Consider the following 19,767-nt stretch of genomic DNA (forward strand, 5'->3'; position numbering starts at 1 on the left):
GGGGGAGGGGGCGGCAGCAGCACACTTTGGGGGGGTGATGGTTGACACCCTGGGGGTGGGATACTCTGGTATGGGGTGGGGGGAGAAGAGCCTCTGGGGGTGGGGGATCTCCCTTGGTGTAGGTGGAGAGCACCTTGGAGGTACAGAGGGACCCCTGGGCAGGGGGTGTTGGCATGCTGGGGGAGTGAGGGGGGGACACAGTCTGGTGGAGAGGGCACCTAGGAGGGGAGGTAAAGTGACAGCCTGGGAGGCGGGGGGGGGGCTTGATAGCCTAGATGGGGATGGATTGGGGGACACCCCCGAGGAGGGGGGCAGGGCACCCATGGGGCTTGCAGGGAGCTACCCCCCATGGGCTCAGGGTCTGGGGCACCTCTGAACACCCTGGGGGGGAAGGAAAGTGCCAGCCTGGGGGTGTGGGGGCTTAACACCCTCAGTGGGGGGCACCCTGGGAGGGGAGATGGGCACCCTTGGGGGTGGGATGGGGACACCCTGGGAGGGGAGATGGGCACCCATGGGGTGTGTAAGAAGCTGCCACCTATGGGCTTGGGGTCTAGGGACCCTCTGGTTTGTGCTGGTGTAAATGGGGGTGCTCCAGGTCTGCCTTAACACCACACCCACCCCCCCCAACCAGTGTCCACGGAGTTAAAAATGATCTCTTCCTTTTTCCCTCAGGTTTTTCCAGCCAGTTCCTGAACTGGGGGAGCACTGCAGCCCCTGGGGGGGAGCCTGATGTCCCAGCTGAGCTCCAGCACCATCTTGGGGGTGCCAGCTCCAGCCCTGCACCCCAACCTGCCCTGTCTCCAAAACAGGAGTGACCCCTGAAGTGTGAGGCGGGGGGGGGAGGGGAAGGGAATTGGGGGGGTGGGTGTCTAATCTGCAAGTAATTGCTCTGTGATGATGTAATTAGCAATTAGCCAGCTGCCCCCCCCCTCATTTAACACGTTTTCCAAATAAATGCTTCGAAACCAAAGGAGGTCTGGGGGTGACTGCAGTCTGTGTCCCCCCCACCCCCTCCCTGGGCCTTTGCCCTCCCGGGGGTGGGGGAAGAGGGAAGGAGGGAGGGAGGGAAGGGGAGGGGGGGTTGGGGCGGGGGTTCCACCCCCCATTCCCTCCCCGTGGAGTGGGTGGAGCCACGCGTGGCGTGTCGGAGGAGGGGGGTGGGGGGAGCCTTTGTCAGGATGCTCTGAGGAGGAGGAGGAGGAGGAGGTGGGTGATAGCAGCATCCTCCCGGCCGCAGCATCCCCCACCCCCGGGGGGGGTGGTTTTGAGGGGCTCTGAGGTGGGGGAGGGGGGGGTTGGATCAGCTGGGTGACCTTCCCCCCCCCTTCCCCCCCATTTTATTCCCTTCATTTATCTCTTCCCCTTTCTCCCCCTCCCCCCAGATCTGGAGGGGCTGCATCCTATTTCCCCCCTCCCCCCCCAGACCTTCATCCTCCAAGGGCGTTGGGTACCAGACCATCCTCATCTTCCTCCCTCCATCAATCCCCATCCCTGGGGGGGTGCAAAGCTGCAACCCCACCCCCCCACCAAATATTAATCCATCGCTTCTCCTTCCATCCTCCTCCTCCTCCTCCTCCTCCATCCCTGCGGCTGCCGCAGCGGCGCTGGGCGCGGCGGGGGCGGGGGCGGCCGGGGATGCTGGGGGGGGGCTGGGTGCGGCTTGGCCCCCACCCTTGAGTGATGCTTTGGGGTGGGGGGGGGGCCCTCAGATTCCCCTCCGCTCTCCCTCCTCCTTCTCGGGGGGGGACAAATCCTGCCGGGGGGACTCAGGAGCTCGCCCCCGCCTGACGCTCGCCCCAGCCCGGGGGACCGGCGTGGGGACACCTCCTGTCGTGGAGTCCGGAGGAGGTGGTGTACCCCTCTCCCCTCCCCCACTCCTCTGAGCCAGGTGGGTCCCGGAGTAGCTGAAGGGAGTGGGCTGGGATGGGGGGGGAGGGGGCTCTGCTTTGGCGGTGGGGGCAGCGCTGAGGGAGGGAGGGGTGTCTGCTGTGGGGTGGCCCTTGGATGGGGGGGGGGACGCTGGGTTTGGGAGCTAAGGTCCTTCTGTGCTGCCCCTATTTTAGGGGTTCCGAATGCGGGGGGCAGGTTGAGCCAGGGCTATGGGCACCCCTCTGTATTTTAGGGAGACAGAATTTTTTTGGGGGGGGCAGGATTTGGGCAAGGAGGTTCTCCTGCTGTGCACCACCCCAGTATTTGGAGGGCCTTGAATCTTGGGGGGATAGGGGCCAGGTCCTTGCGTGCCCCCCCATATTTTGGGGGGGCCTGAATTTGGGGGGGGGGTGTAGGTTAAATCTGGCCTATGGGCACCCCTCCTGTATTTCAGAGGTGCAGCATTTGGGGGGGGGGGAGGGATGGGTTTGGGCTGTGGGGTCCTCCTCCTGTGCACCCCTCTGTGCTTTGAGGGCCCTGAGATTTTGGGGGGCAGGGGCCAGGTCCTTGTGTGCTGTCCTCCCATATATTTTGGGGATCCTGAAATGGGGGGGGGGAGGGAGGGGGAAGATGTAGGTTAAATCTGGGCTATGGGCACCCCCCTGTATTTTAGGGGCCCAGAATTGGGGGGTAGGCAAGGGGGTCCTCCTTCTCTGCACCCCCCCCCCCTGTATTTTGGGGGTTCTGGACTTGTGGGGGTCAGGTTGTTTTGGGCTATGGGGCCCTGAATTTTGGGGGGGGGCAGGTTAAATTTCGGCTATGGGCACCCCCCTATATTTTAGGGGTCCAGAATTCGGGGGGGGGGGTGTGCTGTTTAGGCAATAGGGCCCTCCTTGTGTGCACCCCCCGTTTTGGGGGGGGTTCTCTAGCAGCGGCACCCCCCCAAACAACCTCACGGAAGCTGTGGGCGCAGCAGAGGTGTTTGGGGATTCACGTTGGTTGGGGACATCCCAGCTGGGACCCCCTCGGTGCTGCACGACCGACCCCCAGCCCGGCCACTCAGTGTGGGAGCTGTGCCCTCGGGGGTGCACTGAGCTCAGCTCTGGGGGGGGGGTGCAGGCAGCAGGGACACCCCCCGCACCCTGCGTGTCCCCTGCGTGTCCCCGCATCGTCAGCCGCGGGGTGGGGCCAGCTGGGGCTTATCTGCGGGGCGCAGCCGGAGCTGTTTTCGGTGCTTTCCTCCCAATCTGTATCTGGGGGCGAGGCGGGGCGGGGGAACCCTGTCCGTCCGTCCGTCCGTCCCTGGCTAGCCGCGTCCATCCGTCCCGCCGGCAGGATGAGCACCGCCGCCAGCCCCGAGCCGCTGCCGTCGCCCCCCGCCCCCGGGCCGCGCTGCCTGGGGGGGCTGGGAGCCGCTGACCCTCAGTACCTGCGGGCGAGGAGCGTGGGGGCAGAGCTGCGGCAGGACTTCAACCTGATGGAGCAGAAGAAGAGAGTCACCATGATCCTGCAGAGCCCGGTGAGGGGTCCCGCCGCGCCCCCCCACCCCAGCCCTGCCCCCACCCCCTGCTACCTGGACCCAGCCCCATCTCACCTGTCCCCAGACCTGCCTCTGCTGGCGTCCATCCCATCCCAATTTTCCCCAGCCCTGTCCTTAGCCCTGTGCCCAGGCCCATCCCTTCTGTCCCAACGCTGTTTCCAACCCTCGGCCCCCTCCCTCCTTTTTCCTCTCCTGTCCCCACACCATCCCCCACTCAATTCTCCCTCTCCCCACTGCCATCTCTCGTGTCCCCAAATCCTGTCACTCCTCCTCTTGTCTCCCCTGTCCCCCAGCTCCATCCCTCCTGGCCCAAAGCAAAGGCACCAGGTGCTGGCTTAGAGCTTGTCCCCACCTGACTCGTGGTGCCCCCCTGCCACCGAGCTGTGCCTGTGCCCCCACCCCTGCCACCGAGCTGTGCCTGTGCCCCCATCACTACTCCCCCAAGCCAGCACTGTGCCACCACGCTGGCCATGCCAATCTGGCTGGCTCCTGGTGTCCCTTGCCTGGGGAGGTGCCAGCAGCCGGGCTGGGCTGTCGCAGTCTTTCAGGGAGGAGCTGGAAAGCCTCATCCAGGAGCAGATGAAGAAGGGCAACAACTCCTCCCACATCTGGGCCCTGCGGCAGATCGCAGACTTCATGGCCACCACCTCCCCTGCTGCCCTCCCCACCTCCCCCATGGGTATGGCTGCACCCCCAGGGAGCTTTTGGGGGGGGTCGGGAGGGGGAGATGGAACAATCATGAGGGGTTCAGGTGGGAAAACGCCCAGCAGGGCTCCACCTTTGGTTCCCTTCCAGTAGCTCAGGGCAAAGGAGCAGACTGGGGACCAGAGAGGGGGCTGCAGACCCCAAACAGCCACCTCTGAAACCTTGGGAGCCACCAGAGCTTTGGGAGGCATCAACCCTTGAGGTGTCCCCAAAGCTTTTGGGGGGGTCCCTAGAACCTCCATGGCCACCAAAACCTTGGGAGCCACAAGCCTTAGGGACCCCTGAAACCTTGGGGGGCCACCAAACCTTGGGGACCATAAAGCCCTTGAGGGCCACCAAACCCTTGGGACCACCAAACCTCGGGGACCATAAAGCCCTGAGGGCCACCAAACCTTGGGGACCATAAAGCCTTGAGGGCCACCAAACCCTTGGGACCACCAAACCTTGGGGACTATAAAGCCCTGAGGGCCACCAAACTTTTGGGAGCCCTGAAACCCTGGGGGGCCACGGAACTTTTGGGAGCCCTGAAACTTTGGGGGGCCACCAAACCTTGGGGACCATAAACCCTGGGGGGCCACCAAACCTTTGGGAGCCCTGAAACCCTGGGGGGCCACCAAACCTTGAGGGCCACCAAACCTTTGGGAGCCCTGAAACCCTGGGGGGCCACCAAACCTTGAGGGCCACCAAACCTTTGGGGCCACTAAACTTTTAGGAGCCCTGAAACCTTGAGGGCCACCAAACTTTTGGGAGCCGTGAAACCCTGGGGGGCCACCAAACCTTTGGGAGCCCTGAACCCTTGGGGGGCCACCAAACTTTTGGGAGCCCTCAAACCTTGAGGGCCACCAAACCTTGAGGGCCACCAAACCTTTAGGGCCACCAAACCTTTGGGAGCCCTGAAACCTTGGGGGGCCACCAAGCTTTGGAGACTATAAAGCCTTGAGGGCCACCAAACTTTTGGGAGCCCTGAAACCTTGGGGGGCCACCAAACCTTTGGGAGCCCTCAAACCTTGAGGGCCACCAAACCTTTGGGTGCCCTGAAACCTTGGGGGGGGGCCACCAAACCTTGAGGGCCACCAAACCTTTGGGAGCCCTGAAACCTTAGAGGCCACCAAACCTTGGGGACCTTAAAGCCTTGGGGGGCCACCAAACTTTTGGGAGCCCTGAAACTTTGGGGGGGCCACCAAGCCTTGGGGACCATAAAGCCTTGAGGGCCACCAAACCTTTGGGAGCCCTGAAACTTTGGAGGGCCACCAAACCTTGAGGGCCACCAAACCTTTGGGGACACCAAACGTTTGGGAGCCCTGAAACCTTAGAGGCCACCACACCTTTGGGGCTACCAAACCTTTGGGTGCCCTGAAACCTTAGAGGCCACCACACCTTTGGGGCCACCAAACTTTTGGGACCCCTGAAACTTTGGGGGGGCCACCAAACCTTGAGGGCCACCAAACCTTTGGGGCCACCAAACGTTTGGGAGCCCTGAAACCTTAGAGGCCACCACACCTTTGGGGCTACCAAACCTTTGGGTGCCCTGAAACCTTAGAGGCCACCAAACCTTGAGGGCTACCAAACCTTTGGGAGCCCTGAAACCTTAGAGGCCACCACACCTTTGGGGCCACCAAACCTTTGGGTGCCCTGAAACCTTAGAGGCCACCACACCTTTGGGGCTACCAAACCTTTGGGTGCCCTGAAACCTTAGAGGCCACCAAACCTTGAGGGCCACCAAACCTTTGGGGCACCAAACTTTTGGGAGCCCCGAAACCTTAGAGGCCACCACACCTTTGGGGCCACCAAACCTTTGGGAGCCCTGAAACTTTGGGGGGCCACCAAACCTTGAGGGCCACCAAACCTTTGGGGACACCAAACGTTTGGGAGCCCTGAAACCTTAGAGGCCACCACACCTTTGGGGCTACCAAACCTTTGGGTGCCCTGAAACTTTGGGGGGCCACCAAACCTTGAGGGCCACCAAACCTTTGGGGACACCAAATGTTTGGGTGCCCTGAAACCTTAGAGGCCACCAAACCTTGAGAGCTACCAAACCTTTGGGAGCCCTGAAACCTTAGAGGCCACCAAACCTTGAGGGCCACCAAACTTTTGGGAGCCCTGAAACCTTAGAGGCCACCACACCTTTGGGGCCACCAAACTTTTGGGAGCCCTGAAACCTTAGAGGCCACCACACCTTTGGGGCTACCAAACCTTTGGGAGCCCTGAAACCTCGAGGGCCACCAAACCTACCGCCCTCACCCCCCCCCCCCCCCCCCCCCCCGCCCGCCCGGTGCCGGGGGTGCCCTGGCCTGACGCCGGGGCCGTGCCCAGGGCTGGCCGCGGTCACCCCCATCAACGACCTGCACGGGGCCGAGGCGCCGGCGCTGGCCAAGGGCGAGCGGCTGATGCGGTGCAAGGTTGGCAGCATCCATCGGCTGCTGGACCTCTACGGCTGGGCGCAGCTGGGGCACGGCGCCGTCACCGTGAGCGCCGCGGGGGGCTGCGGGCCGGGGGACAGCGGGCTGGAGAGGGGTTTTGGGGTGCTCGGTGGGTTTGGGGGAGTTGTGAAGGGTTGGAGGGGGTTTGGAGAGGGTGACTTGGGGTTTGGGAGGGGGGGGAAGGGGGGCTTGAGTGTTTGGGGGTGGGGGTGTGAAGGGTTTGAGAGAGGGGTTGGAGAGGACTTTTGGGGTGATTGGAGGTGTTGGGGAGGGTTTGAGTGGTTGGGGGCGGGGGGGGCTTGGGGGCGTTGGGGGCACTGTGAAGGGGTTGGAGGGGTTTGGAAGTGGTGACCTGGGGTTTGGGGGGGCTTGAGTGCTTCAGGTGGGTTTGGGGGGGCTGTGAAGGGTTTGAGAGGGGTTGGAGGGGTTTGAAGAGGAGTTTTGGGGTGACTTGGGGGTTTTGGGGAGGGTTTGAGTGTTTGGGGGGGGCGTTGGGGGCACTGTGAAGGGGTTGAGAGGGGTTGGAGGGGTTTGAAGAGGAGTTTTGGGGTGACTTGGGGGTTTGGGAGGGTTTGGGGGGGGCTTGAATGTTTTGGGTGGGAGTGGGGGGTTTTGAGGGGGTTCTGGGGTAGCTGGTTTTCAATGGGGTCAGGGATTTGGGGGTGTTTGGGGCACTGTGAAGGGTTTGAGAGGGGTTGGAGGGGTTTGGAGAGGATTTTGGGGGTCATTTAAGGTTTTGGGGGGCAGTTGAGTGGTTGGGGAGAATGTTAAGGGAGGTTTGGGGTGGGGGGCATCTGTTGGGGTGCTCGGGGCAGGGGGGTGGAGAGGTTTGGAGAGGAGTTTTGGGGTGCTCGGTGGGTTTGGGGGGTTGTGAAGGGTTGGAGAGAGGTTGTGGAGAGGAGTTTGGGGGTGACTTGGGGTTCTGAGGTGTTTTGGGGGTTCTGGGGGTTGGGGAGAAGTTCTAGGGTGCTAGGGGGGTTTGGGGGGGTGTGAAGGGTTGGAGAGAGGTTGGAGGGGGACTTGGGGGTTTGGGGGGTTGGAAGGGGCTTGAGCATTTTGGGTGGGTTTGGGGGGCTTGGGTGGTTTGGGGGCGCTGTGAAGGGCTTGAGAGGGGTTGGAGGGGGGTTGGAGAGGATTTTTGGGGTGACTTGGGGTTTTGGGGGGGTTGGATGGGGCTTGAGTGGTTTGGGTGAGGGGGGGTGGGGTAGTTGATTATTGAGGGGGTTGGGGATTTGGGGGGGGTCGGGGGCACTGTGAAGAGTTGGAGGGGGGTTGGAGAGTTGTTTGGGGGTGCTGGGTGGGTTTGGGGGAGTTGTGAAGAGTTGGGGAGGGGCTGAAGGGGGTTTGGAGAGGAGTTTTGGGGTGACTTCGAGTGTGGGGGGCAGTTGGGTGGTTTGGGAGGATGTTAAAGGAGGTTTGGGGAAGGGGCTGGGGGGCATTGGTTGGGGGGGCTCAGGGCAGGGATTTTGGGGGTGTTTGGGGGTCAGGTTTAGGATCTTTGGGGGGAGAGCTTTGGGTGGGGGGAGAGCATTTGAAGGGGTGAGAGGGTTGGGGGACTTGAGGTTTGGAGAGGATTGGGAGATTTGGGGAGGGGGTTGGGTGTCTGGAGGGGAGCTGGGGGTTGGCTTTGGGGTGTTTGGGGATTTTGGGGAGCAGTAGGCTTTGGGGGTGGGGGTTGTGAGGATTTTGGGGGTGAGGTTGCTATTTTTGTGTTCCCCCCTCCCCGGGCTGTGTCCCTGCACAGCTGAGGGTCAGCAAGGAGCAGGAGCACTTCCTGGTGGCCCCCCAGGGGCTGGCGTGCAGCGAGGTGACAGCTGCCAGCCTGGTGAGCATCCCTGAGACCCCCAACGGGCTGAGGGCATCCGTGCCAGCTGCACCCCCGCTGCCAGCCCACGCTGGGGATGATAAAGGGCTGGAGAGCAGCCCTGAGGAGAAGGACTTGGGGGTGCTGGGGGTGCAGAGTTGGACAGGAGCCCCAGAACCAGCCACGCCCTGGGCTGATCCCCAGCAGTGTGGGCAGCAGGGGCAGGGAGGGGATTCTGCCCCTCTGCTGAGACCTCCCTGCAGTGCTGGGGCAGCTCTGGAGCCCTCAGCACAAGACAGGGACCTGGTGGAACAGGGGCAGAGGAGGCCACAGCAGTTCGGGGAGCCCTCTGCTGTGAGGCAAGGCTGAGAGAGTTGGGGTTCAGGCTGGAGAAGAGAAGGCTCCAGGGAGACCTCAGAGCATCTTCCAGTACCTGAAGGGCTCCAGGAGAGCTGGGGAGGGACTTTGGACAAGGGCTGGGAGTGCCAGGCTGAGGGCTGGTGGCTTCAAACTGGAAGAAGCTGGACTGAGATTGGGCATGAGGAAGAAATTCTTCCCCATCAGGGTGGTGAGACCCTGGCACAGGTGTCCCAGGGAGGCTGTGGATGTCTCCTCCCTGGAGGTGTTCAAGGCCAGGCTGGATGGGAGGTCTGGTGGGAGGTGTCCCTGCCCATGGCAGGAGGTTGGCACTGGACGATCTTTAAGGTCCCTTCCAACTTGTTCTCTATGCCCCCACACCTCCCCTGCATGCCGGGAGAGTGGGGGCTGGGATTCAGCCGCCTCTGACCCTCCAACCGCCCCCCTTCTCCCAATCACAGATCAAGGTGAACGTGCTGGGGGCCGTGGTGGAGCAGGGCAGCACCAACTTCGCGCCCGATGCCCGCAGCTTCAGCCTGCACGCTGCCATCTACGCTGCCCGCCCCGACGCCCGCTGCATCATCCGCCTGCACACGCCGGCCACGGCCGCTGTAAGGCTTCGGGCTGGGCTCGGGGAGGGGGTTCGGGGTAGGGGAGGGGGCGTTAGGGGCTGCTTTGTCAGCCTGGGCACCCCCGGCAGGTGTCGGCCATGCGCTGCGGGGTGCTGCCCATCTCCCGAGCCGCCCTGCTGCTGGGCGACGTCGCCTACTTCGATTTCCGCGGAGAGGTGGAGGACGAAGCCGATCGGGTGGAGCTCCAGAAGTGCCTCGGCCCCACCTGTAAGGTGGGTGGCACTCGTTCCCCGTCCGCCTTCCCGCGCTCTCCCCCTTGTCCCCCGTCCCGCACCGTCCCCGGGCCCCTCCCGGGCCCCTGCTGCCTCTCGCCCTGCTGATGTCCCCTCCCTGCCGCTGGGGGCGCTGCAGATCCTGGTGCTGCGCAACCACGGGGTGCTGGCGCTGGGGGACACTGCCGAGGAGGCCTTCTACAGCATCTTCCACCTGCAGGCGGCCTGCGAGATCCAGGTGAGTGCCAGGGCATGTGCTGAGCCCTGCCAGGTGCCAGCTGCCAGCGCAGTGCCTTGGCAATAAGCACTGAGCTGTGCCAGGTGTCAGCTGCCGGCGCGGTGTCGCAGGACCCTGCTGTCACCAGGGTGCTCTGAGAGCAAGCGCTGACCTGTGCCAGGTCTTTGCCACCAGCACGATGTCCCTGAGCTGTGCCAGGTCTCTGCTATCACCATACTGCTCTGAGACCAAGAACTGAGCTGTGCCAGGTCTCTGCCACCAGCACAGTGTCACAGGAGCATGAACCAAGCTGTGCCAGGTCTCTGCACTGAACTGTGTCACGTCTCTGCTGCCAGCACAATGTCCCTGAGCTGTGCCAGTTCTCTGCTGTCACCACACTGCTCTGAGATCAAGGAACTGACCTGTGCCAGGTCTTTGCCATCAGCACAGTGTCCCACGAGCTTGCACTGAGCCGTGCCAGCTCTCTGCCACCAGCACAGTGTCCCATGAGCTTGCACTGAGCTGTGCCAGGTCCCTGCCACCAGCACAGTGTCCCATGAGCTTGCACTGAGCTGTGCCAGGTCCCTGCCACCAGCACAGTGTCCCATGAGCTTGCACTGAGCCATGCCAGCTCTCTGCCACCAGCACAGTGTCCCATGAGCTTGCACTGAGCTGTGCCAGCTCTCTGCCACCAGCACAGTGTCCCATGAGCTTGCACTGAGCTGTGCCAGGTCCCTGCCACCAGCACAGTGTCCCATGAGCTTGCACTGAGCCATGCCAGCTCTCTGCCATCAGCACAGTGTCCCATGAGCTTGCACTGAGCTGTGCCAGCTCTCTGCCACCAGCACAGTGTCCCATGAGCTTGCACTGAGCCGTGCCAGGTCCCTGCCACCAGCACAGTGTCCCATGAGCTTGCACTGAGCCGTGCCAGCTCTCTGCCACCAGCACAGTGTCCCATGAGCTTGCACTGAGCTGTGCCAGGTCCCTGCCACCAGCACAGTGTCCCATGAGCTTGCACTGAGCCGTGCCAGCTCTCTGCCATCAGCACAGTGTCCCATGAGCTTGCACTGAGCCGTGCCAGCTCTCTGCCACCAGCACAGTGTCCCATGAGCTTGCACTGAGCTGTGCCAGCTCTCTGCCACCAGCACAGTGTCCCATGAGCTTGCACTGAGCTGTGCCAGGTCCCTGCCACCAGCACAGTGTCCCATGAGCTTGCACTGAGCCGTGCCAGGTCCCTGCCACCAGCACAGTGTCCCATGAGCTTGCACTGAGCCATGCCAGCTCTCTGCCACCAGCACAGTGTCCCATGAGCTTGCACTGAGCTGTGCCAGCTCTCTGCCACCAGCACAGTGTCCCATGAGCTTGCACTGAGCTGTGCCAGGTCCCTGCCACCAGCACAGTGTCCCATGAGCTTGCACTGAGCCGTGCCAGCTCTCTGCCACCAGCACAGTGTCCCATGAGCTTGCACTGAGCCATGCCAGGTCCCTGCCACCAGCACAGTGTCCCATGAGCTTGCACTGAGCCGTGCCAGCTCTCTGCCACCAGCACAGTGTCCCATGAGCTTGCACTGAGCCATGCCAGCTCTCTGCCACCAGCACAGTGTCCCATGAGCTTGCACTGAGCCATGCCAGCTCTCTGCAACCAGCAGTGTCCCATGAGCTTGCACTGAGCTGTGCCAGGTCCCTGCCACCAGCACAGTGTCCCATGAGCTTGCACTGAGCTGTGCCAGCTCTCTGCCACCAGCACAGTGTCCCATGAGCTTGCACTGAGCCATGCCAGCTCTCTGCACTGAGCTGTGCCAGGTCTCTGCTGCCAGCACAGTATCCCGGGAGAATGCACCAAGCTGTGCCAGGTCTCTGCCAGCAGCGTAGTGCCCAGGGTATCACTGGGGGCGCAGGGGCCGGTGCCAGGCCCCTGAGCTGCGCTGTGGCCTCGGGGGGGGGCCGCAGGTGTCGGCGCTGGCAAGCGCGGGGGGCGCCGAGAACCTGATCGTGCTGGAGCGCAGCAAGCAGCGCCCCCACGAGGTGGGCTCCGTGCGCTGGGCAGGAAGCACCTTCGGACCCATGCAGAAGAGCCGCCTGGGCGAGCACGAGTTCGAGGCCCTGATGAGGATGTTGGACAACCTGGTGAGCACCCGGCTCTGCCCGAACACCCCCCTCAGCACCCCCCCAAATGCTCCTAAATGCCCCCCACCATCGCCCCCCAAATTCCCTCCCAAACACACCCCCAAAATCTCCCCCTAAATCCCTGCCCCTCAACCCCTCCCCAAATCCCTCCCTCAACCCCCCCCCCCAAATGCCCCCCAACAGCCCTCCCCCCACAATCTTTCTTTTTATCCTGGTTCTGTGGGTTGAGGTTTTGGCAAAGGTTGATTTGGGGGGGGAGGCTTTAGGGGTCTTTAGGAAGTGAAATGTTTTGGGGGGAGGATGGGGAGGTGGAGATTTGGGGGGGAGGCATTAGAGGGGTTTTTTGGGGGGGGGATTTTTTGGGAGGGGACATTAGAGGGATTTTAGGCAGGAGAGTAGAGGGGTTGGGGGGGTTGGAGTTTTTTGGGGGACATTGGAGGTTTTTTTGGGGGGGTTGAGGTCTTTGAGGGGGAACATTAATGCTTTTTATGGGGGGTGGAGGTTTTGGAGGGGGGGTGGGATTTTTCTGGAGGTCAGAATTTTTTGGGGAGGGAAGTCAGGAATGGGTTGGGGGGGTGAGGATTTGGGGGGGATGGTGGGGCATGGGTTAGAGGGGGTGAGGATTATGGTGGGGATGGGTTGGGGGGTGAGGATTTGAGGGGGATGGTGGGAGGTGGGTTAGAGAGGGTGAGGATTATGGTGGGGATGGGTTGTGGGGGTGAGGATTTGGGGGGGGATGGCGGGGATGGGTTAGAGGGGGGTGAGGATTGGGGGGGGATGGCGGGGATGGGTTAGAGGGGGTGAGGATTGGGGGGGGATGGCGGGGATGGGTTAGAGGGGGGTGAGGATTTGGGGGGGGTTGGCAGGGATGGGTTGGGGGGGTGAGGATTTGGGGGGGGTTGGCAGGGATGGGTTAGAGGGGGTGAGGATTTGGGGGGATATAGCAGGGATGGGTTAGAGGGGGTGAGGATTTGGGGGGGGGAATTGATGGGGATGGGTTGGGGGGTGAGGATTTGGGGGGGGCCACTACTTGAGCACCCCAGGAACCTGTTCCTGCCCCGCCAGGGTTACCGCACAGGCTACACCTACCGCTACCCCCTGGTGCAAGAGAGAAGCAAGCCCAAGAGCGACGTCCTGATCCCTGCCACCGTCACTGCCTTCGTCTTCGAGGAGGAGGCTGCGCCGCTGCCTGCGCTCCGGCAGCACGCCCACAGGCAGCAGAAGGAGAAGACTCGCTGGCTCAACACCCCCAACACCTACCTGAGGGTCAGCGTGGCTGAGGAGCAGCAGGGCAGCGCCAGCAGCCAAAAGACAAAGACGACGGTGAGGAGCTGGGGGCGGGCAGGAGGGCTCCTAGAGAACGGTGCGTGGGGAGGCGTGGAAAGGGTTTGGGCTTGGGGACTGGAGTTGGTGGGGCTGGGTTGAGTTGGCTGGGCTGGGGTGGGCTGGGGTGGGTCGGGTGGGGTGGAGTGGGCTGAGCTGGGTAGGGTTTGGTTGGTTGGGTTGGGTTGGGTTGGGTGGAGTGGGGTGGGCCGGGCTGGGTTGCATTGGCTGGGCTGGGGGTCAAGCAGAGTTGAGCGGGTCGGGCCGGGTCGAGTGGAGTTGAGAGGCCTGGGCTGGGTTGAGTGGGCTAGGCCAGGCCAAGCTGGGTGGAGCAGGATGGGCCGGGTTGGGCCAGGCTGGGTTGAGTTGGCTGGGCTGGGCTGGGTTGAGTGGGCTGGGCTGGGCTGGGCCGGGCCAGGCTGGGTTGAGTTGGGTGGGCTGGGCTGGGCTGGGCTGGGTTGAGTGGGCTGGGCTGGGCTGGGTTGAGTTGAGTGGGGTGGGCCAGGCTGGGTTGCATTGGCTGGGTTGAGTTGGCTGGGCTGGGCTGGGCTGGGCTGGGCTGGGTTGAGTGGGCTGGGCTGGGCTGGGCTGGGCTGGGCTGGGTTGAGTGGGGTGGGCCGGGCTGGGTTGCGTTGGCTGGGTTGAGTTGGCTGGGCTGGGCTGGGCTGGGCTAGGTTGAGTGGGGTGGGCTGGGCCGGGCTGGGTTGCATTGGCTGGGTTGAGTTGGCTGGGCTGGGCTGGGCTGGGCTGGGCTGGGTTGAGTGGGCTGGGCCGGGCTGGGTTGCATTGGCTGGGTTGAGTTGGCTGGGCTGGGCTGGGCTGGGCTAGGTTGAGTGGGGTGGGCTGGGCCGGGCTGGGTTGCATTGGCTGGGCCGGGGGTTGAGCAGAGTTGAGCGGGTCGGGCCGGGTCGAGTGGAGTTGAGAGGCCTGGGCTGGGTTGAGTGGGCTGGGACGAGCGGGCTGGGCTGGGCTGGGTTGAGTTGGCTGGGCTGGGCTGGGTTGAGTGGGCTGGGCTGGGTTGGGCTGGACTGGGTTGAGTGGGCTGGGACGAGCAGGCTGGGCTGGGCCGGGTTGAGTTGGCTGGGCTGGGCTGGGCCAGGCCGGGTTGAGTTGGCTGGGCTGGGCTGGGTTGAGTTGGAAGGGATCTCACAGCTCATCGAGTTCCAACCCCCTGCCATGGGCAGGGACTCCTCCCCCTAGCACAGGTTGCTCAAGGCCTCATCCAGCCTGGCTTGGGTGGTAGGTTTGGGGGCACTCTGTTAGAGATCCCCCCCAACATTTAGTGTTCAGAAGCACCCAGGGCTGCTCCAGCAGTGTGAAACCCTTCCCCTGGTGCCTCTGTTAGGCACAACCTTTCCTGCCCTCCTCTGGTTCTCCTACTGGCACAGTGCTTATGGTGAATTCTCTGCTCCCCAGCCCAAGAGCCCAAGTCCCCAGGGCTTGATTGAGGTCTCCCTTTGCTGCAGCACACATCTATTGGGGGATCCTTTCTATGCAGCTTGCATTGATGGGGGTCTCCTCACCATGTGTATTTATTGGGGTGCCCTCTCTCCACACCATGTATTTATTGGGGTCTCATCTCTGTGCTGTGCAGTGGCTGAAAGCAGATGAGGTGGAAAAAGGCAGCAGTGGGACCCCCATCCGAATCGAGAACCCAAATCAGTTCGTGCCCCTCTACACGGACCCACAGGAGGTGCTGGAGATGAGGAACAAGGTATGGTCCTGTCCCCGAAGCTCCAGAGGCTTTCAGACATGGATGGGGAGCTCTCAGCAGACCCCAGGGCCAGGAGGAGGCTTTTCCCTGGTCCTCACTCTGCATCCCACCCCCAGTGAGACTTAGCCAGGCTGGAGAGCTGGGCAGGGAGAAATGGAACAAAATTCAGCTAGGGCAAGGGGAGAGACTTGCAGCTGGGAAAGAACAACCCCATGGAGCAGGAGAGGCTGGGGACTGAGCTGCTGGAGAGCAGTGAAGAGGAAAAGGACCATGGGGGTCCTGGTGGATAGGAGGTTGACCATGAGCCAGCAATGTGCTCTGGTGGCCAAGAAGGCCAAGGGCATCCTGGGGTGGATCAGAAGGGCTGTGGTGAGTAGGTCGAGAAAGGTTCTCCTGCCCTTTACTCTGCCCTGGTGAGGCTGCATCTGGAATATTGTGGCCAGCTCTGGGCCCCTCAGTTCAGGAAGGACCTTAGGGAACTGCTTGAGAGAGCCCAGCACAGAGCCACAAAGATGCTGAAGGCAGTGGAAGATCTTCCTTAGGAGGAGAGCCTGAGGGAGCTGAGGGCTCTGTAGCTTGGAGGGGAGGAGCCTGAGGGTGACCTCATTGCTGGAGATGTGCAGAGTGCCCAGAGGCTGGAGCCAGGCTCTGCTGGGGGATGCCCAATGCCAGCCCAAGGGGCAGTGGTGGAAGCTGAGGCAGAGGAAGTTCCATGGAAACAGGAGGAAGAATTTTTCCCTGTGAGGGTGCCAGAGCCCTGGAGCAGGCTGCCCAGGGGGTTGTGGAGTCTCCTCTCTGGAGATATTCAAAACCCACCTGGATGTGTTCCTGTGTGACCTGCCCTGGGTGCTCCTGCTCTGGCAGGGGGTTGGACTGGATGAGCTTTCGAGGCCCCTTCCAGCCCCTCACGTTCTGTGATTGTGATTCTGTGAGATCCGGGAGCAGAACCGGCAGGATGTGAAGTCGGCAGGGCCCCAGTCGCAGCTGCTGGCCAGCGTCATCGCCGAGACCAGCCGCAGCCCTGTACGTCCCCTGCTGTCCCCACCCTCACCTTCTCGACCCTCCTCCTGCCCTCCCCGCAGCACCCAGCCCTTCCCCAGAACCCCACAGTGCCACCGTTCGGGGGGTGATGCAGCTCCGGGGGTGTTTCAGTCCACAGAGAGCCATCTGGGGGATGCAGAAGCCAAAGAGGCATCCCGGGAGGAGGCACCTCCGGAGCCAGAGCCTCCCAACCCCTTCAGCCAGCTCACGGACCAGGAGCTGGAGGAGTACAAGCAGGAGGTGGAGAGGAAAAAGCTGGAGCTGCAGGGTAGGATAGGGGTTTGGGGGAGCCCCAATCCCAAATCCCGCCTCGGGGCTGGCACCCGCCGGACCCTGGGGCCAATGCGTGTCTGTACTGGCAGGAGAGAAGGAGCTCACGGCAGAGGAGAGCCAGGCACCTCCTAGCAAATCCCCCCCCACCTCCCCACAGAAGACCCCGGCCCCGACGCCCGGCAAGCCCTCGGAGGGTGAGTGGCTGGCGAGCCCCGGGGCTGCCAGCCGAGCGCCGACGAGGAGCCCCCCGGGCCTCCAGTGAGCTACCCGAGAAGCAGGGGGACGAGGGGGGCTGTAGCCGAGCCTCGCTGAAACACAGATCCAGGTCACCTTTGCCTTCCCCTGGGGGGTTCCCCGCTGCGGTGGGGCTGAGCACAGGGGGGATTGACGCCGCAAAGGCACCGAAGCCACCGAGCGTCCCGGCGGGAGGAGGCGAGCGTCCGCCGGTGGCTCTGCAGGGCGGCCGGGGACACCTCTGTCCCCTCCCTAACGCACCCAGGGGGTGCAGTCTCCCCGCCCCCAGCACATGTCCCGAAGGGCAAATCTGCCACCGACGCCCCGCGGCAGGTCTCGGGGTGCGGGGGGTGGGCGGCGGGGGGAGCGTGGGGCTGCTGGCTTTCATCGTGTCTGGTGGTGCCTGTCTGTCTGTCTGTCTGTCTCCACAACGTCTTCCTTTCTCTTTTCCTCCACGTGTGGCTTTCACCCCAAGGAGTTACCTCTGACTTGTCACTGTAGTAAGTACGGAGAGGCCACCCCCGAGCCTCACTGCGGGAGGAGGGACGCGGGCGACCGCGACCCCCCCAGACCAGCTGGGGGTCACCTTCGCTCTCTGTGCCCCCAGCCCCCTTTTCCGGGGAGCGACAGCCCCGCGGAGGGTCTTGTCTGGCAGAGGGAAATTGCCTTGGGTTGCTTTCGTGTATTTTCTTTGCTGGTTGCTTTTGCTGGCAGCGGCGAGGCCGGGACGGAGCCAGGCTGCCCCCTCCCTGCCTGCCGCTTCCCAGCTCTCCATCCCACCGCCGCTTGTCCTGCGGGGAGGGCAGGGGGGAAGGCTGAGGATGGCAGCGTCTGTGGCAGGAGGGGATGGGATCTCAGCGCTCTCTGCCTGCGAGGGCCAAATCCTGCTCCTGCCCAGGTCAAACCGGCGAGTTAGGGGAGATTTAACCACCCCCCGCCCCCCGCGGCGCCGGGCAGCGCTGCCCCGAGCCTCACCGCTGTCCTTTCTCCTTGCCAAGGTGACAAGAAGGTGGACGGCGGCCAAGTGCCAGCCGACTCTGCTGCCGAGAAGGAGCCACCAGCAGTGGTGAATGGGAAGGACGAGGAGCAGAGCACCGAGGACAGCGTGAGCAAAGGGGGAGGCCGGACCACCTCCCCCCCTGAGCAGGATGCCCCCAAGGAGAAGGAGACGGTGACCAGCAGCCCTGTCTCCCCCGAAGGGTCACCCTCTAAATCACCCTCCAAGAAGAAGAAGAAATTCCGGACCCCATCCTTCCTGAAAAAAGGCAAAAAGAAGGAGAAGATCGAATCCTGAGCCTCCTCCAGAGCCTCTCCCGCCAGCGGCACCGGGACCCCCGCCCCGGGAGGCTGCGGGGCACCGGGGATGGTCCCGCGCCGTGCGTCTGGCCGAGGCGCAGCCCCAGCCCCCGGGGGCCAGCTGCTTTCTGGGCACTCCTGACACCAGGCACCTCGTCCCCTGTCCCCTGCTTTGGGGAGGTGGTCACCCAGCTGACTCGAGAGGCTGTGGCCCCTGTTCGTCGCCGGGGAAGCAGCCGCTGCCATCTCCCTCCTCCCACCGGCTCTCCCTCCTCCCTCCCGGGCACCGGCGCTGAGGGTTGTTTGGTTTCTCTTTGTTTTCCCTACCCACCACCTGCAGAGCCCCCATGAAATGCAAGGCCCAGCCTGGATCTGCTTGGTTTGAGGAAGAAAAGGGTAGTTTTGGTGTTATGTTGCTTTGCCACCTGCGGGAATGGCTCTGGCTTCGCACAGCCCCTGGGGCAAAGCTGTTTGCAGCCTCCCCCCCGCCCCGGGTGGGGGCAATTCGGATCAAGCTGAACGTGAGGGGATTGCTCTCGCCGAAGGAGAGGCTGAGGCAGTGGACCTGGGGAGCCTTTCCTTCCTGGATCAGAACCTTCCCAAGCCGGAGGAGCTGCTTTCCATCCCCTTCTCCTGGTGCCACCATCTCACGCGTTCACCCCACGAGGATTTCAGGCCCCTGGGAGAGCCTCCCCCTGCGAGAAGCAGCCCTTAGCGGGGGGCAGGGGAAGCGAAAGAGCCTCTGGGCCGAGGCTGTGATGTAAAACTGAGCAAAACTTCACTCACCAAGTGCTACTTCGGGATCAACACAGGCTGCCGACTCACCTCGGGCACAGGCACCGCCACCCCCCTCCCCCCCGGCACGGCGGCAGCGGCAGGCGCGGCCCTGCCAGCGCCCACCCGCGGGGCCAGGGTCGAGACCCTGCTCCTTCCCCAGCTCTGGACTCCTGAGCAGGAGGTGAAATTCTCCATGGCGTTTGCTCCCTGCCCAGCCTCTCTGGAGGCGCTCCCTGCGGCGAGGGGAAGGTTGGCTCCACCTCCACGGCCTCCGGGCTCCACCAGCACCACCTCCCAGCTCCCTTGTCACAGCCTTGGGGTCCCTCACCACAGCCTCCCAGCTCCCCACCTCAACCTTGGGCTCAAGCAAGGCAACCTCCTTGGTTCCATCATCACAACCTTGGGCTCTGTCACTACAGCCTCCTGGTTCCATCATCACGGCTCTCAGCTCTGTATGGTGATGCAGCTGTTGTCACATCCATCCTCGCAGCTCCATCATCACAACCTCCTGGTTCCATCAGCATAACCTTGAGCTCCATCACCACAGCCTCCCGGCTCCATCACCACAACCTTGGGCTCAAGCAATGCAACCTCCTGGCTCCATCACCACAACCTTGGGCTCCATCACCACAACCTTGGGCTCAAGCAATGCAACCTCCTTGGTTCCATCACCACAACCTTGGGCTCAAGCAATGCAACCTCCTTGGTTCCATCGCCACAGCCTTGGGCTCAAGCAATGCAACCTCCTGGTTCCATCAGCATAACCTTGAGCTCCATCACCACAGCCTCCCAGCTCCATCACCACAACCTTGGGCTCAAGCAATACAACCTCTTGGCCACATCACCACAACCTTGGGCTCTGTCACCACAACCTCCTGGTTCAATCATCATGGCTCTCAGCTCTGCATGGTGATGCAGCTGTTGTCACATCCTCCCAGCTCCATCCTCACAGCCTTCCACCTCCATGTGGCAACACAACCCTCGCCACAGCCTCCTGGCTCCCTTCTCACAACCCCCCAGCTCCCACTGCAGCCCTGCCTGGAGGGAAGCAGCAAACCAGCAATGCTGATTCCTGCTTTCCCCCTCCCCAAGCCCCTGTTTTGGGAACAAATGCAGCAGGATCAGTCCCCATCCTCCCACAAGCCCTCAGGGCTTTGCCATTTGCTGAGGGTGCTCAGGCCTAAGCCTTGCCCATGTGGAGCTGGAGCCAGCAGTGCCCAGGGGGCC

General features: G+C 63.0%; 1 protein-coding gene across 3 annotated transcripts; it reads left to right on the forward strand.

Annotated features, from left to right (window-relative positions):
* The first annotated feature begins 1,848 nt into the window (after positions 1 to 1,848).
* On the forward strand, positions 1,849 to 18,267 carry ADD2 (adducin 2). 3 transcript variants are annotated; one of them, XM_054175044.1, is made up of 16 exons: positions 1,849 to 1,888; positions 3,205 to 3,388; positions 3,950 to 4,088; positions 6,428 to 6,579; positions 8,279 to 8,359; positions 9,157 to 9,306; positions 9,396 to 9,539; positions 9,679 to 9,777; positions 11,706 to 11,882; positions 12,948 to 13,205; positions 14,800 to 14,919; positions 15,853 to 15,942; positions 16,072 to 16,228; positions 16,323 to 16,427; positions 16,943 to 16,967; positions 17,466 to 17,575. In XM_054175044.1, coding segments are annotated over exons 2-16 (1,881 nt in total). In that variant the 5' UTR covers positions 1,849 to 1,888; position 3,205; the 3' UTR covers positions 17,467 to 17,575. The 3 variants fall into 3 exon arrangements, 2 of the variants coding, with proteins under 2 accessions (XP_054031019.1, XP_054031016.1); XR_008462964.1 differs by having other exon boundaries at positions 16,323 to 16,967; positions 17,466 to 17,565; XM_054175041.1 differs by lacking the exon at positions 16,943 to 16,967 and having other exon boundaries at positions 17,466 to 18,267.
* Positions 18,268 to 19,767: the final 1,500 nt, after the last annotated feature.

Source organism: Dryobates pubescens, chromosome 31, assembly GCF_014839835.1.
Source record: "Dryobates pubescens isolate bDryPub1 chromosome 31, bDryPub1.pri, whole genome shotgun sequence".
Lineage (NCBI taxonomy): Eukaryota > Metazoa > Chordata > Aves > Piciformes > Picidae > Dryobates > Dryobates pubescens.